This window comes from Cajanus cajan, chromosome 1 (genome assembly GCF_000230855.2).
Source record: "Cajanus cajan strain Asha chromosome 1, NIPB_CcT2T_4, whole genome shotgun sequence".
Classification (NCBI taxonomy): Eukaryota; Viridiplantae; Streptophyta; class Magnoliopsida; order Fabales; family Fabaceae; genus Cajanus; species Cajanus cajan.
Window position 1 is genome coordinate 13,919,594 of NC_138517.1, and position 15,839 is coordinate 13,935,432.

The window sequence follows — 15,839 nt, forward strand, 5'->3', positions numbered from 1 at the left end:
AAAGGAAATAAATTCATAGTACATCATCACATTTTTCTCTTTATATTTAACACTGTTAATTTATTTTCTTAAAATTGTGGATAATTTTTTGTTGAGAAGTGAAAACATCTATTAATTGATTAATTATTCACACTTAATTTTTTTTAATATAATTTAATCACGTAAAATTTTATTTTTATAGTATATAGACTTAATCATATTTTTTTGGTGGCCCTCAAAATATGAGTCCGTGCTCAAAAGCCACTTATAAATATTTATACTCCTGTATATAAATTATAACCAAAATTGGAAAAAGAAAGGATCCAGAAAAACGCAATGGATATTAAAAGTAGGCACATGATAACACACTCAAGAAAATTGTCAAAAAAAATTAACCAATACACAAACACTAAATTCCCTACGAAAACATGCCTAGTTCACTCACCTTTTGCTTCTTCACCTTCTCTTCAAAGAGAAACTAACCTAAAGTGGAGGAAAACAAGTACATGAACATGGTTTAATATTTAATTACATTACATTATAGAGCAAGCATGAGGGTTATCATCACTAAAGAGAGAAGCAAAGGCCTCATCAGATGCCACAGCAACTGAATACACTGCAGGGGTGTGGAAGAAAGTGTGGACCCCACTTGTTGCTTCACTTTTGTATGCATCATAGTAATGGTTAACAATGTAACTAGGGTACTTGTAGAATGAAGCATAATGTGCATGCCCTGGAAATGGCCATGGCTCTGCTACTTTCCCTGCACGTTTGATTGCCTTAAGAACTTTCTTTTCCTCCAATCCATAACCTCTCACTGTTATTTTTTGTGCTTCCATTTCAACTTCTACCTCATCTACTCCTGCACATCACACATTGATCATAATTCAACATCATGCATAATACAAATATACAACTAATTGGGTTGTCCAATTAGTGTGACTCAGTTAGCAACACACGTTGTGTTTGTTGAGAACTTGAGTTTGATTCTCGGATAACACATCCTTAAAAGAAGAATTTTAAGAATGGCTAAATCCTAATAAGGTCGGTTTAAGGATTAGACATGTTAAATTTTAAACTTTAATACCATCAACAAAAAATATTTACTATTAGTTATTATACAGTAAAATAAATTCTTAAAATTTACTCTAGAACTCGCTTGAGTTGGCCTGAATCTCATACCAAGAATTAATTTTGTAGCTAGTTCAAAAGGGTGGAAGCTTTAGGGATAATTCAAAATTCTACTAGAGTCAAATGCCCTTATTAAGGTGGTTAAGAGAAATACAACTAACTCAATCATGCATTTGGCTCAATGGTGACCCAACTTAGATCAAGTAAAAGTCACTTTATAGTACTTTTGCTTGCTTTTGAGCATGCTTATTTTGATGCTGAATGAGAACCCATCATGTCATGCTTTTCTCTTTTGTTCACTCTATATATAACCAAAACAAAAGTTGTACATTTTAACACATCATCTATGCATTTACACATTACACATTATAAAAAGTAATAATAATAATAATAATGATGACATTACTAAATAATAATAATGTGAAAGACCAATTAAAAATAATAATAATAAATTTATTGTAAGCATTATTTCTGACAATTAATTTCTTTGGGTTAAGGTGTGAGGACAGAGGAGCCATGCTAACTTGTTGGATTTGAAAAACACAGCATGAATAAATATGGAGCCCAACATGCAACAGGTAGGTCTACATGGACCCCAGAATGATGCAGTGTACCAAGTTCTTGACTTATGGTTCCCACTTAGAAAAGCAAAAGAGGAATGCACATGGAATTTTGGAAATCAAAGCCCAAAATAAAATGCTAAGATCAGCCACACGCCGTTTAATGGCCCATGTGTACCAAGCTCAACACATAACAACTACTAGAAAAGAGACCAACAAAAATAATAATAATAATAATAATAAAAAGGCAAAAAAAATTGCTTATATGCAAAGTGTACCTTTGAGCTTGAAGAGAGCTTTCTTTAATTTTGAAGCACATCCTTCACAATCAAGATTTGGAACTCTCACCTCTATCATATTCTGCAAGGAAAATACTTGTCAGTAATTTTTTATTTTTTAATTTAATATATACAATAATGTATAATAAATAAACACCGCCTCCCAATGACCTTGTGCATAAGCATTATAGCATGACATGACTAATTCTGCAATGTCCCACACATTACACCAATCTCAGTCATAACCCATTAACTTCTAATTAATTTCTCTTCAAACACACAAACAGTGTGTCTGGATTTATTTTTATTTATCAAAATTCAACTCCATATAAAAGGAGTTTATAATAACTGACCATTCACTCTACTTAAACTTAAACTATTGAACTAAACCTGTCTGAATAAGTTTGATGATGAGAAATAACCAATTATTTTTACACACTGAAGATAAAATAACAAATAGTTACTCCTACTTTCTTATAGTATCACCATAATTTTTAGTATATAGAATTGGAAACTCACTAACAATGAAGCAAACCATTCATTATTTGTGTACCTAGGAGAGAGAATAGAAAAGGGACTTACAGACATTGTTTGTTTAGCTTAGACCGAAAGAAGGAGATGATTCTTCTAGTTTGGAGCAATGAAAGCCCTTTTATGAAAGAAAAAGAAGAGGGTGGTGTGGTGTGGTTCACTCAGCCTTGGCCTTAGCCTTTGGCTTCGATCAAAGTGATGCTGTTGTTGTTGGTTTGCTAAACTATGTGAAGGGTCTCTTTTAAACAGTTAGGCTGAAAAAGGGGTTCATTGGGTTTTGAAATCTAAAAAGGGTGCACAGTAGAGTATATTCGCGCGTGGTATGTGGCAAAAGCGTGAGTTTCTCTTGCGCTCCCCAATTTTGAGGCACACTCCCTCTCTCTCCCTAAGGCTGTCTCCATTGACTTGCCACCCCCATGGACCACTCATGCCAACACATTTGAACATTTCTGAGTGCAATGATCGAAATGGTAGACATCACTGATCGATTCCTTCTCTTTTCTCTTTTCTTTGCTGGACACACAACATTATGATGCCTACATGCATATCTTGTAGTGTAGTGTAGGATCTTGCTTGTAATTTGTAAACCAACCAAGGGTGCATGGTGGGTGCCATGTAATTAACATATGTAAGAGAAATAAATTTTAGTCGACACTACTTTTATTATTATTTTTTTAATATCTAACTACCACTCCTTATTTTTCTCTATTATTCTTTTACTATCACATTATATCACCTATCATATTTAGCAATAAGCATGTTACTCAATTAGTTTATCTTGTATAAATGTGTTATATACTTTAAAGGAGAGTTTTATTATCCATAAAGATTCTAATCCTACTTAAATATGATTATCTCAAGTGAAAAATACAAGTGATTTGTTAAAAAAATATATCATATTTAAATTTGGTTTAATGGTGAAAGATTAGAGTAGGTAAATGAAATTTTAGTTCAATTTTTACTATCTAAAAATATAAAAATGAAAATTTTCTTTTACCGATTTCACTTGATATTTCTTTTCTAATGTTTATTTATTTTTTTATTCATAAAAAATTACAAAAGTATCAATATGGTTCCAACCTAGAATATGTGCATATTCTAGGTTTAGGGAACAGCTGAAGGAGCTCATCCCATTACAATGGGTGACAAATTATGAGAATCTCCACAAACACTATGACAAGCCAATTCAAACGGATCAAGCAACTTTCAGAAGATCCGTCGACAGAACGGTCAGAACAATCTTTCAGCAACCTGTCCTCGCTTTTAAAGCGATCATATGACTCATTTCTAAATTTATGTTAGACATCATTCAACAATTTATGTATGTTTTTAGGGGTGCCAAAAATGATATAACGAACCATTTTTTTTCTTCTTAATTTTAAAAGGGACAATGTTGGTGCGTGCTAGACATGTAACATCATGATCTAAGTTAATGATATTACATAATTCCTGCTATCGCATATATTCGCATCAATGCACAATGAATAATTTGTAAGTTAAATACAACTTGATTTATTTTTCTTTAACTTCTTAGTTACAAGTGGTTATTGTTAAACCTTATAGTTAGGTGGCTATAGCAATATATGTTCATCAAAAGGTTAAACACCCAAAAAAAAAAAAAAACAGTTTGATTTCAACTGCTTAAATTTAATATCTTTTTTGGGTGAATTATAAATTTAATGTGAAGTTACTGTTATTCTCCGATGAGTTGTTAATGTAACGATTTCTACTTATTTATGAAATAATATGATGTGCTCAGGGATGAGATTATATTTCATCATATTTTGAATATATATATGTCTTATAAATGAAGGTATTATATATTATATGCTTTTTTTCCAGACTTAATTTGACCTAAAGTTTGGTATGTCCAATTATTTAAAATTTATTTTATATTAATAATACTAAATAAGTTCATAAAATTAATTTTAAATAAATTAATAAATCTATTTTAAAATATATGTACGACTCTTTTTATTTATTTATTTGCATGATAAAAAATAGTTTGCTTCATTATTATTAAAATTTTAAAATTTAAATTAAAAATAAAATTAATATAAGAAGGACAATTTATATATACCCAATGTAAAATGACATATACCTCATGCTCAGGTTGTGATGAAAGGAAATAATCTTATCTATAAAAAAAATTTCTAAATATTTCCTGTATCTTATCTTGAATATTTTAAATAACTAATTATGAAGATGAAGAAAAAGAACAAACAAATATGTAATTACTATAATATTTTTATTTTCAATTTCTTGATTTCTTATAATTAAATAAGGTGTGGTGTGTACAATAAAATGTTAAAACTATTGATAATTTATTTTTATGTGATAAATTTATTTATTTAATTATATTATTAATAATATAACATATATTAATTTTTTTTATTATATTATATAAATAAATAAGTTAATTTATCAGATTAAATAGACTTTTTTAAAGTTTAAATCCAATCTTTTTAAATAAATAAATTTTAAAAAAATTAAATCTAACTTTTTATTAAATAGGTTATGTCAAATTTTAAAAAATTAGACCATAAATTCTATTTAAGGAGTGTTTCCAAGACATAATTAAACAAATCTGTCAAAAAGTAATAAAAGAAAAGAAAAAAAATTGATTGCTTGTTTAGATTGCAACTAAAAGCAAGGTGACAGCTCCTATGTTTCGCTACTTTCAGAAAAAAAAAATTCTTTTAACGGTCTAGTACCTCTTTGTATTCTTTTATTTTGAATATATTTTGTATTTTTTTCAAATTAATTATTTATTTTGAAAAACTTATTTTCCAAATATCTCATTGATTTTATGTTACTCATTACAAAAATTTTGGTTGTGATTCATCAAATTTTTGAAGGTATGTTTAATTATAATTATAGTTTGAAATGGTTATAATTATTTATTAAATAAATAGAATAAAATCTTCTAACTCGTTAATTCTGAAACATTATTCAAAACATATTAATATTTAACATCAATTTTTTTAAAAAAATTAAAGTGATTAATAGTTGCTATTTGTCGTTGGACCACTTGTTAAAATGCACTTTCGAAATCAAAACGAAAAAGGCAGGTAACAATCTTATGGAGTAAAGCTGATTTTAGATATTCTTCATAAGAGCTTCTTTCACAAAAAGTACAATTCATGCGAACAAAACGAAAATATATTAAAATCAAACCATTAAAGCGCTGTGTTTAAATTCTGCATACTGCATACATAAAGCTTCATCAAATGAACACCAAATTCTATTATTTAAATATAAAAAAAGAAAAAAGAAAAAAAGAAAAAGGTTATATATGCACCTTAAAACTATCATATATTATAAATTTCTTATCTTTTACGATAATTATATTAATATTCATATATAGTATCAGTTATTTCTGACTGATTAACAATATAAAATTTTTACATTATATTTTTCTTATTATAAAAATTATATTCACTGTAACAAAGTTCAAATTTAAAATGTTGTTTATATTACTCTAATTCTCACTACTAGTGTTTGAATTTGCATTATAATTCTAGTACAAAATACCCTTTTTACGTCGGTTATTTAGGGGTTTTTACGTCAGGGAAACGTGCGACGTAGAAGCGGGAGACGTAAAATTTACGTCGGGGGTAAAAAACCGACGTAAATTTACGTCGGACATACCCAGGTCCGACGTAAAAAATCGTAAAAATTTTAAAAAAAAAAAGAAAAATAATGCAGCAGAACGGCCCGTTCTGCTTGGAGAACGGCCCGTTCTACTTGCAGAACGGGGCATTCTGTTTGGAGAACGGCCCATACTGCTTGGAGAACGGGCCGTTCTCCTTGCAGAACGGGCCGTTCTCCTTGCAGAACGGGCCGTTCTCCTTGCAGAACGGGCCGTTCTCCTTGCAGAACGGCCCGTTCTGCTTCCCAGAAATCGCTTTTCTTCTGCGTTTTCCTCCCAGAAATCGCTTTTCTTCCCAGAATCGCTTCTCTTCTCTGTTCTCCTCAGGCTTGGCTTCAGCCACTGGTTGTTCCTACTCAAAATATATAAAGAAACACACATAATAAGTTCAAAATACACATTTAGTCGTATGAACGCAAACTGCTTGTTTTTGTCGTATGAACGGAGACTGAATGATAGAAAAATTATAAGGAAGGAAGGACCGAAGGAGTAGGAGGCGGAGGGATTTACACAACGAAGAGGAAGAGGGTTTACAGAGAAAAAAATGAAAAGTGAATGCGCGCGGTGTGCCTCGCGCTCTCTTATTCAAATTTGCGTCTTTTTTACGTCGGACCTGGTAGGGTGCGACGTAAATTTTACGTCGCACCTGGGAAGGTGCGACGTAGATTGGACTTTTTACGTCGCACCTGGGAAGGTGCGACGTAGATTGGACTTTTTACGTCGGACCTTACCAGGTGCGACGTAAAAAAGTTCGCAAAAATTACAAAAATGCCACCGCATTTTTTTTACGTCGGATTTTCGTATTTCCGACGTAAAAGGGGTGACGTAATATACTTATTTTCTACTAGTAAAAGGGGGTGACGTAATATACTTATTTGAGCACGGTCTGGATGGACAACTGCGTAGAGTTTCATTTTCAGAGGACACCAATTCTTATTTTTAATTTATATAAATATAAAATAAAATTGGTATGCAATTATTTTATTTTACAATAAAAATGTACTTGTAATTTAGGAAATAAATTGATGATGTTAAATATAAAAAGGAAAGTGTGCTATATAATATTATATGTATTATTGAATTATTTTTTTAATTTTCATATCCTATATTTCTTTTATTATTAATAAATAAGGATGATCTTTCCTTTTATATATATATATATATATATATATATTTTTTTTTTTTTTATTCTCTTAATTGTTATCTCTTATGCTATATTAGAATCTCAGAATCAGATTAAAAATCTCTATCTGTTAGCCACCACAAATTTCTTGATAATTGTTAATTTTTTTCTTCCATAATAACAAATTGAGAGTTCAAGATAAAGGTTTAAAAATATATAATTAGCTATTATTGTTTCATTTCATTGACATTTACTCATTAAAGACCCATAATTTGAATCATATATTATAATTTAGTTTTTTTTATATACTTTTCTAATTATTTGAGTTTGAACATATTGCATAGAAAATAACATTCTGGTTATCTAAAATGAAAAAAAAAATAATTGAAATTGATATTGATTCTCAAAAGGGTGTTTTTGATAATTTTTTGTTAAACATCCTATAATTTTTCTTCAAAATGATGCAAATTTAGATAATCTAGATTCTAAAGCTAAAACTTTTAAGAATGATGAATTGTATAAAAATGATGAAAAATTTAATATTTTAGTTGGAAATGGTGAATATGAAAATAATTATCATAATAAAATTGAATGTATTAAATTTTAATGATAAAAATTAACATATTCGTGTTGGACAACATAATATATATAGTTCATTAGATATTTATGTTCTAAAAACATGAAATAACCTAAGAAGTGATTACAAGATGAATTACTAAAAAAATGATATACTAAATGAGATACATTTACTATGAATGATCTTAAAAATATTTTTGATATCCTAATAATTTTAGAATAAAAGATTAAAAAAAATACTTAAATAATAGAGGATATCATAATTTTTTATTTGCTCAGGAACTTAAAAAATTCAACTGTTATGATATTGTATAAAGGTAATTCAATCCTCCCACTATTTTTATTATATCTTTCTTTATAAAGGCATATCTTAAAAATACACTTTCAAATTAAAGGAACAACACTTTGTTGTTACCTTTCTGTGTTCACAGACCATTTTCTCTGTAAAACCATATTTCTGCATGTGATGAAAGGAGCCAAGTACACACGATACAGTTGAAGACTATCATCATGTAGAAACAAATTTTATGAGCATAAAGAAGTTAACAAAGCAGAGAAAAGTATGTGTATTGAAGGAGGGAGGGACTTGGCATATTTTTTAAAGTATAAAGTTGGGTAGTATCCAGCAATAGCTCTGCTAGTTACTCTCAAACCAAGAACCTAGCCAACTTGGCAAAATCTACTTTATTACTTAACATTCATTCAAGAAGCAACTCAAAAAGTGTCTTCTTAATTAGCTCTTACAAAAGCATAATCTATTATCTCATTTTTTATATCTTTCCATAACTTTTCTTTTATACACGCACTTACCATACGTGTTATCATGAAAAATCTATAACCCCTATCTAAGTTCACATATCCTAATTAATAGGATCTCTCCGTTTATTAGGATATGGAGAAGTTCAAAATTGAATCACAAAGTATGATCCATCACGTCCACAATGGACTCTACTACTCCACATAGGCCTTAGGATAGTGTATACTCTCATTGGATTGCTCAATGTGTAGACTACGCTTATAAAAGGTTAGAGAAGCTTCTTAATCTTCATTGGGAAACGTACCATTCTCTTGATCCTTTAAAAAGTAAGTCTATTTGATTCTTCCAACATTGAGCCATTATACTACACTAGTTTTGCAAGTTTAATTTTGATACATAATCATTATAAAGATTTTTATACAATAATTAATTAGAAATTACTATAAGCACGAGTTTTAAATTAATTATTACAGTACGTTAATAATTTTATTATACATATATTTTATGGCAAAATGATAATATAAAATAACATTTATATTTTATGATCACACATGTAAATCAACTGATGTGATTTTTTTTTAAATTTAATTAATATCTTGAATTTGAGTTTTAGATATACAGTTCCATCATATATTTGGAAGAAGAATTTAATTTCTTATAATGATATTACATTTTTGAACATAGTTATTTTTGATAAAGAAAAAAATATTTACACTCTCAATATACTCTTTTAAAATAAATGTTATTATATCATACTCGTATACATATAAAATATATGTTCTTCCACAAAGATGAATAATAAATGTTATATTTTTCTATAAATTATTTTAGATTATAATTTTCGAAAAAATACAAACGTGTGATGTTCTAATCTTTCTGACAATCAAGTAGAGTTATTACTCAATTAAAAAAAAAATTGACATACACAATACAAATGACCCCATTGTTTCATTGGAAGGATCGCTCAAGCTTAAACTGATATTGGGCTTTGGGGCCCAAAAGGTATTATCCAATACCCAATAAGCGTTACCCCCATCAACATTTCTTGGACCACAACCTTAAATTCCAACAATAACCGATAACGTTTTTATTAAAAAAAAAAAAAAAAATTCCGATCAAGCCACCGTAGCAGATAACAGGTGCTGAGGTTCCTCCTTGGATAAGGCTTTCTTCTTTTGTTCTTGTTGGAACAACCTTGTAACAATGGCTTCCTCGGTTACCTCCTCTTTTCGTATCAGGTCAAGCTCTTAAATCTTACTCTTTCTCTTCTTTGCTTCACTTAGGCTACTTCACTTTCTTAATTCCCCGTGTTTTGGAGCTCCACCAGTGTTACATTGCACTCTTCAGTAATGGTTATATGGGTTTCAAATGTTGCATCACATCAAAGTAAAAACACCCATTACGGGATTCAGCTCCCTTTATCATAAGAGCTCACAAAGTTTCAAACTTTGAGAAACCCCACTGTTCTGGACTCTCTCATTTTTTCACCATGTAAATGTGGTTTTCTTCCACATGAGTGGAGCTGAGTCCTTCAAGTATTAATTGGGTCTGAAGAATTGTTTGCTGGCTCAAGCAATTTGTGGGTCTTTGATTGAATCTGGTTTTCAAAATGGTTTGCTAGTGGATGATGATAATAATGATAATTTTGTTATTATGTGCTTGGAATTCAATGAAGTGGGTGTTGCAGTGAGGGTATTTGATGAAATGCTTGTTAGTGGTATAGTGAGTCTTTGAAGAATAATGATTGTGAATTTGGTTTTTATATTGCAAGTGGCATGTGTAGGTTTGAAGAGAAGTTTAATGAGCATGCTTGCTTAGTAGTCCAACAGGGAATTCTTGATGAAATTATTCATAGGAATGTATTCATGCTTTTGCTGTTGACCGAAAGGATTTTGAGAGATTATTGTTTGCGGCCACTTCATTGATTGCTTTTATACAAACATCTTGATGTGAGACATGCCTTATGTTCTAGTTGAATGTCGCGCTTTACATTTCCTCAAAATTGTATTTTAACATTGATTACAAGGCTATGAAGTGGAATATAAGTTCCAAATTTAAGGAGAAAATCGAGTTAAATGGGCTATGTCTATTTAAAGGACTCTTGATTTTATTTTATTTTTTTGGTTTATATCTATTTTTCTTTTAAAGTGTTCATATTATTAATATAACTTCTTGGTTAATGGAAAGCTCCTTTAACTCAAAATAAATGTTCTATTAGTTTGAGAAATCTCACTAGCCATTTACCATCCTATTTCAGCAATTTGAAGTCTGTTTTTGTGGGTGAGACAAATAAGCTTAGAGTTTCAAGTGTTCCTGGTGCTCATGTTGGTTTGATTAGAAAGACTGTGGAATGTAAGGAATCACGAATTGGGAAGCAACCAATTGCTGTGCCATCCAATGTTACAGTCAAATTGGAAGGACAGGATATACAAGTGAAAGGTCCTTTGGGGGAACTTGCATTAACATATCCTCGAGAAGTGCTGGTTGAGAGGGAAGATTCAGGGACTCTAAGAGTAAGAAAGGCAGTTGAAACCAGAAGGGCCAATCAAATGCATGGGCTTTTTAGGTACTTCATTTATTGACCTTTTCTTTTTCCTTTTAAAAATTAGGATTTGGGAGTATTACATTTCCATTTTGTCTTAATACATGCTAATGGAATTTGAACGTTGGATTATTTCAAAACTATTTTCTTAACAAACTCAAAAGAAATTGGAAGAAAACATTATTTGATTATAGGAAATAGGAGATGTTGCCATTGTCTGAGGAATACGTGCCAATGTTTGTAGCATAATGATAGTTGTAAATTTATAGCTTATTATTCATTTGTTGGTGTTGCTTCGTGAGTCATGGCAATAAATTATTTGAGCTAGATGTTGGTAGTTAGTATGATGTTAATTACTTAAGAGATAAGACAGGAAAGTAGTGATGCATGATGGACGAGCTTGTCAATTAGGCAGTATTCTTTTTCATCATGATAATTTAGTGGTTTATGTTAATTATATTATTTGGGAATATTGTGATCTTCAATATATCTTTGATAACTTATTTGTTTTCAAGAAACTATTTTATTAAAATTTATTATCTGATTAGATTTTTTGTGTTGCAAGGGCGAGCAATGATACAACAGAAAGTTGTTGGCTTGTTGCCTTGTGACCTGAAAGTCGTAGTTTCAAATCCTGGAAATAAACTCTCCAGTTGATACCAATTAAAATGATATTCTGTTTAGAATATTCAATGTTTATAAATTCAGAGAATATCTTGGGTTTTGGAACCTTTATGGTTCTTGTTCTTTTACTAGACCCTTCTACAACAAGCATTAACTAATCATGTTCGGGATAAGGTTCCATTATGTTCGTTTGAAAATTTCCATTTTGATGGTCCCTCACTCTCCATCCCCCTTCCTTTTTCTTGTCATTTCTGTAATTTGATGAAAAGCTTGTGTTATTTGCAGCTTTTTATAGCTGGTGGTGAGAACATTGATCCCACTCTCAGTGCAATTAACTTTTACAATTAACCTGGTAGTTCAGAGATTGCGTTATTTCTTGTTATTGAGCTTGAGATATAAAAGTGCCCCAAACGGTTTAAATTAGATTTATGCCTGCATTTGTGAATAATCTTGAAACTAATCAAATTTGTGCAATACATTTTGCAGATGCTCATCATTCACTTTTTTGTTTGTTGGGGCAAAAGAACACTTGTTATCTTTTGGCTTGACATAGTGCTATAATTGTTGTTAGTTTTGTTGTTGTATAGTGATCATTATCATCATCATCAATTCATCATTTCATGTGTGAGTAGAATCATTAATTTAACCTTTGAAAGCTTAAGCAGTGCTCATCATCTCAATTCTAATAACATTTCAGTTGTCTATATATTCATACTTGACTCGTGTGGTTTGCAAACAAATGTTTTCAGGACGCTTACAGACAACCTTGTGGTTGGAGTATCTAAAGGTTTTGAAAAGAAACTTCAACTTGTTGGCGTTGGTTATCGTGCAACGGTAGAAGGAAACGATATCGTGCTGAATCTCGGATTTTCCCATCCTGTTAAGATGACAATCCCTAATGGCCTCAAAGTGAAGGTGGAAGAAAACACCAGAATCACAGTTAGTGGATATGACAAATCTGAGGTTGGCCAGTTTGCTGCTTCTATTAGGAAGTGGAGACCCCCAGAGCCATACAAAGGAAAGGGTGTCAAATATGCTGATGAAGTTGTAAGGAGAAAGGAAGGAAAAGCAGGAAAGAAGAAGTGATGGGGGATTTCAGTTTTGCTTTTTCATTTATCTCCTGTTGTTTTGCCTCATTTGTTAGTTATGGAAATGTTAAATATACCAAGTAAAAGAAATTCATATTCATTGAGATAAGCTTGAGTCACTTATGCTTATGATATTCAAAAGTATAGCAATCAATAACTGTCATTATAGTGTGAGCATGATAATATATAAATCTATCATGTGTGTGCTCAAAAGCCATTTTTTTGTCATCCTGAGATAAATATCTACGAGAAACATGCACTAAGGATGGCTGCGCATCATTTGGGAAATTGAGTGGCTTTTTTTTTTTTTTTTTTTGTTTAATAAGAAAGTATAATTTTTTTTATCAAGTCGACACTTAAAGCAACTCCAATGGGAGTTGCTTCCGACCTCAGTTTCTTACTATTGGAGATGTGTGACGTGGCAGCAAGAATTTCTTGCAAAGGAGAGAGGGTTGCTTATTGAAGTAACCGTTCCTTACTTTTGTGAACTGAAGGAGGCGCGGTGGTGAGGCGGTGGTTGTACGGCGGAGGCGCGCGGTTGGACAACGGAGGCGCGCAGGTGGACGTTTAGCCGCGGGTAGACATTCTGGCTGACCTGGTGCGCCCGCCGGCGGCGACGGTGGCAGAAGGAGTTTGAAGGAGGAGTTGGAAGAAAAGGAAGGAGGAAGAAAAATGAAAAGAACCTCTCAGGAAGAAGAAGAAAAAGAGACGTTTTAAAGAAACAAGAAATAAAAAATTAAAAAATTATCCATTGATTGTATTGTGTATTTTTTCTCATAATTTATTTTCTTTTATTGTAGTGTAACTGTTCTTTTTAATAAAAAATTTAATTTGGTTCATAAATGATTTAAAAAAAATTATAAAAGTTAAATTTCTTAAAATTTTTTACCATTGTAGTAAATTTCTATTTGAATTGCTTAATGCTGATATGGCACACTAGAGACCATTTTTTTTATTTTCCAATACATGAAGTAACTCAAATGATTTGAATTGCTTAATGCTGATATGGCACACTAGAGACCATTTTTTTTATTTTCCAATACATGAAGTAACTCAAATGAGTTGCTTTCATCGGAGATGTCCTTACAAAAATAAAGTGGTATTTTCAGTGATAATTCATGTCCAAGCTTGGAACCTTATTAATGCGAAAACTATTAATGGAAAAAATTGAGGGAGCCAAACTCAAAAAGTAACTGCACTTAGCGGGGCTACTTTTCAGGCATTTACTTTCTTCCTCACTTATCTTTTGGTAGGGTGTCATCTTTTCTTTTCGGGGTCAAAGGCTACCTTCTTTTTTAAAGATATATAATGGTTTGACAAGAGATCTCTTTGAAAAACACCTATAATATAAAATATATGATGGAGATTGGTATTAATTTTAACATATTTTAATTACATTCAATGGATTAAATTAGTTATTAAATTAAGTTTATCCAATTTCAAAACAAATGGGACGAATGATTTATTAATAAGTCAATGCTATCATTTAAATCTATTTATTAAAAGTGATATAAGGGCTACATTTAGTTTATCAAAAAATCATTTTGAAAGAATTGTTCAAACTTATTTATTAACAGTAATATTTAGGGCAATCTACAAACATGAGATCTTCTAAGAATAGTTATTTTTGCAAATCATTAAGATTTGTAGTTTTTTTTTTTCCTTTCATTTTATCTTTGCTCTTGTTTTCATTTTCAAACAATTTTATTCTTTTTTTTATTTCTTTATTGTGTATAATCTTATTCATATAAATAGTCTGTTTATTTAAACTTTTTTCTTATAAATTTTTTTTAATAAAACAAACACATTTTTTAATTATTTTTTGATATATTGTCTAAACTTTTTAAAAATAAATAATTTTTTGCTTTTTTTCAAAAAACAACTCTTATTTTTAAAGAGTTATTTTTTTTAGAAGTATTTGTTAAGAAACACTTATTTTTAAGTTTAAACAAACGAACCTATATTTAATGTGACACCCTCTATCCTACATACCATAAAACATAAATAATATGAAACTGAAATACTTCCTGTAAAATAATGAATTTAAAATCCATCTAAGTAGAGAGAATCACATTGTTAACATAAACTAATTTAATGAAAATAATGAAATTACAAAGGAATTAAAACCCACCCTTTCAATTTTAATAATACGAAATAGACTCCTAATTTAATCCTAACTATGTCCTGATGTTATATGTCCTATTAGAGCACCCCTCATAAAACCTAAGCTCATCGCCAACATATTCATCACCATGTTAATGCCACTTGCAAAACTCACAAGAACAACAACAAACAAGCAAGAGAGTGAGAAAAATTTCACTCTAGCTCACAGTGTAAGAATGTCATCGGATAACCAAACACAAACAAGCGTACAACAAGACATAACATACATAGATAAATGTCATTATCACACTTGGTTCATTCATAGCATAATAAATAATAACACATAACATTATAATACATTATGCAATGAATACATAATACATATTATGATGCATGTGACACTAATAAAAGTATCACACATTACTTGTGCATTGCTGTTAGCAAAACATGAGATATTAGGAGGACATACTACTAGGGCCTAGTCGGGATAGTTAAGCTGTGCAAGATACATTTCATGCATACAAAATACGATACTAAGACTTTTAAACCACGCCATCCCCAATGACTAATCCCCAAGGTTTTACATAAGGGGCTTTTCCTGATAATGTATTCTATATCCTATCCTTAAAAATATTTTTATGCATATGATGCATGTCAAATAAGCTCTGCACGTAACATTTCACACATCACATGTCTTATCATATCATATCATGGTTAAACCTCGCTTAGACTTCTCATCATATGACCCTCACAAGATCCATACATATCATTTATATTAATGCCAAAGCACATCAATCAATTCGCACATAACTCATAATATATCATATCAATAGCATACTAGCACACTACAACCAATTATCAACATTAAATAGTACAATGATTACACAACATCATC

General features: G+C 30.5%; 2 protein-coding genes across 2 annotated transcripts; one reads left to right on the forward strand and one right to left on the reverse strand.

Annotated features, from left to right (window-relative positions):
- Positions 1 to 298: 298 nt before the first annotated feature.
- Positions 299 to 2,950, reverse strand: LOC109789972 (Heavy metal transport/detoxification superfamily protein). The gene is made up of 3 exons (XM_020349045.3): positions 2,531 to 2,950; positions 1,949 to 2,030; positions 299 to 841 (listed from the first exon to the last, which is right to left on the reverse strand). The coding sequence occupies exons 1-3, from the start codon at positions 2,534 to 2,536 to the stop codon at positions 513 to 515; spliced, it is 417 nt and encodes a 138-aa protein (XP_020204634.1). The 5' UTR covers positions 2,537 to 2,950; the 3' UTR covers positions 299 to 512.
- A 6,734-nt stretch (positions 2,951 to 9,684) lies between these two features.
- Positions 9,685 to 12,950, forward strand: EMB2394 (Ribosomal protein L6 family). The gene is made up of 3 exons (XM_020349043.3): positions 9,685 to 9,825; positions 10,845 to 11,153; positions 12,503 to 12,950. The coding sequence occupies exons 1-3, from the start codon at positions 9,791 to 9,793 to the stop codon at positions 12,837 to 12,839; spliced, it is 681 nt and encodes a 226-aa protein (XP_020204632.1). The 5' UTR covers positions 9,685 to 9,790; the 3' UTR covers positions 12,840 to 12,950.
- The last annotated feature ends 2,889 nt before the right edge of the window (positions 12,951 to 15,839 follow it).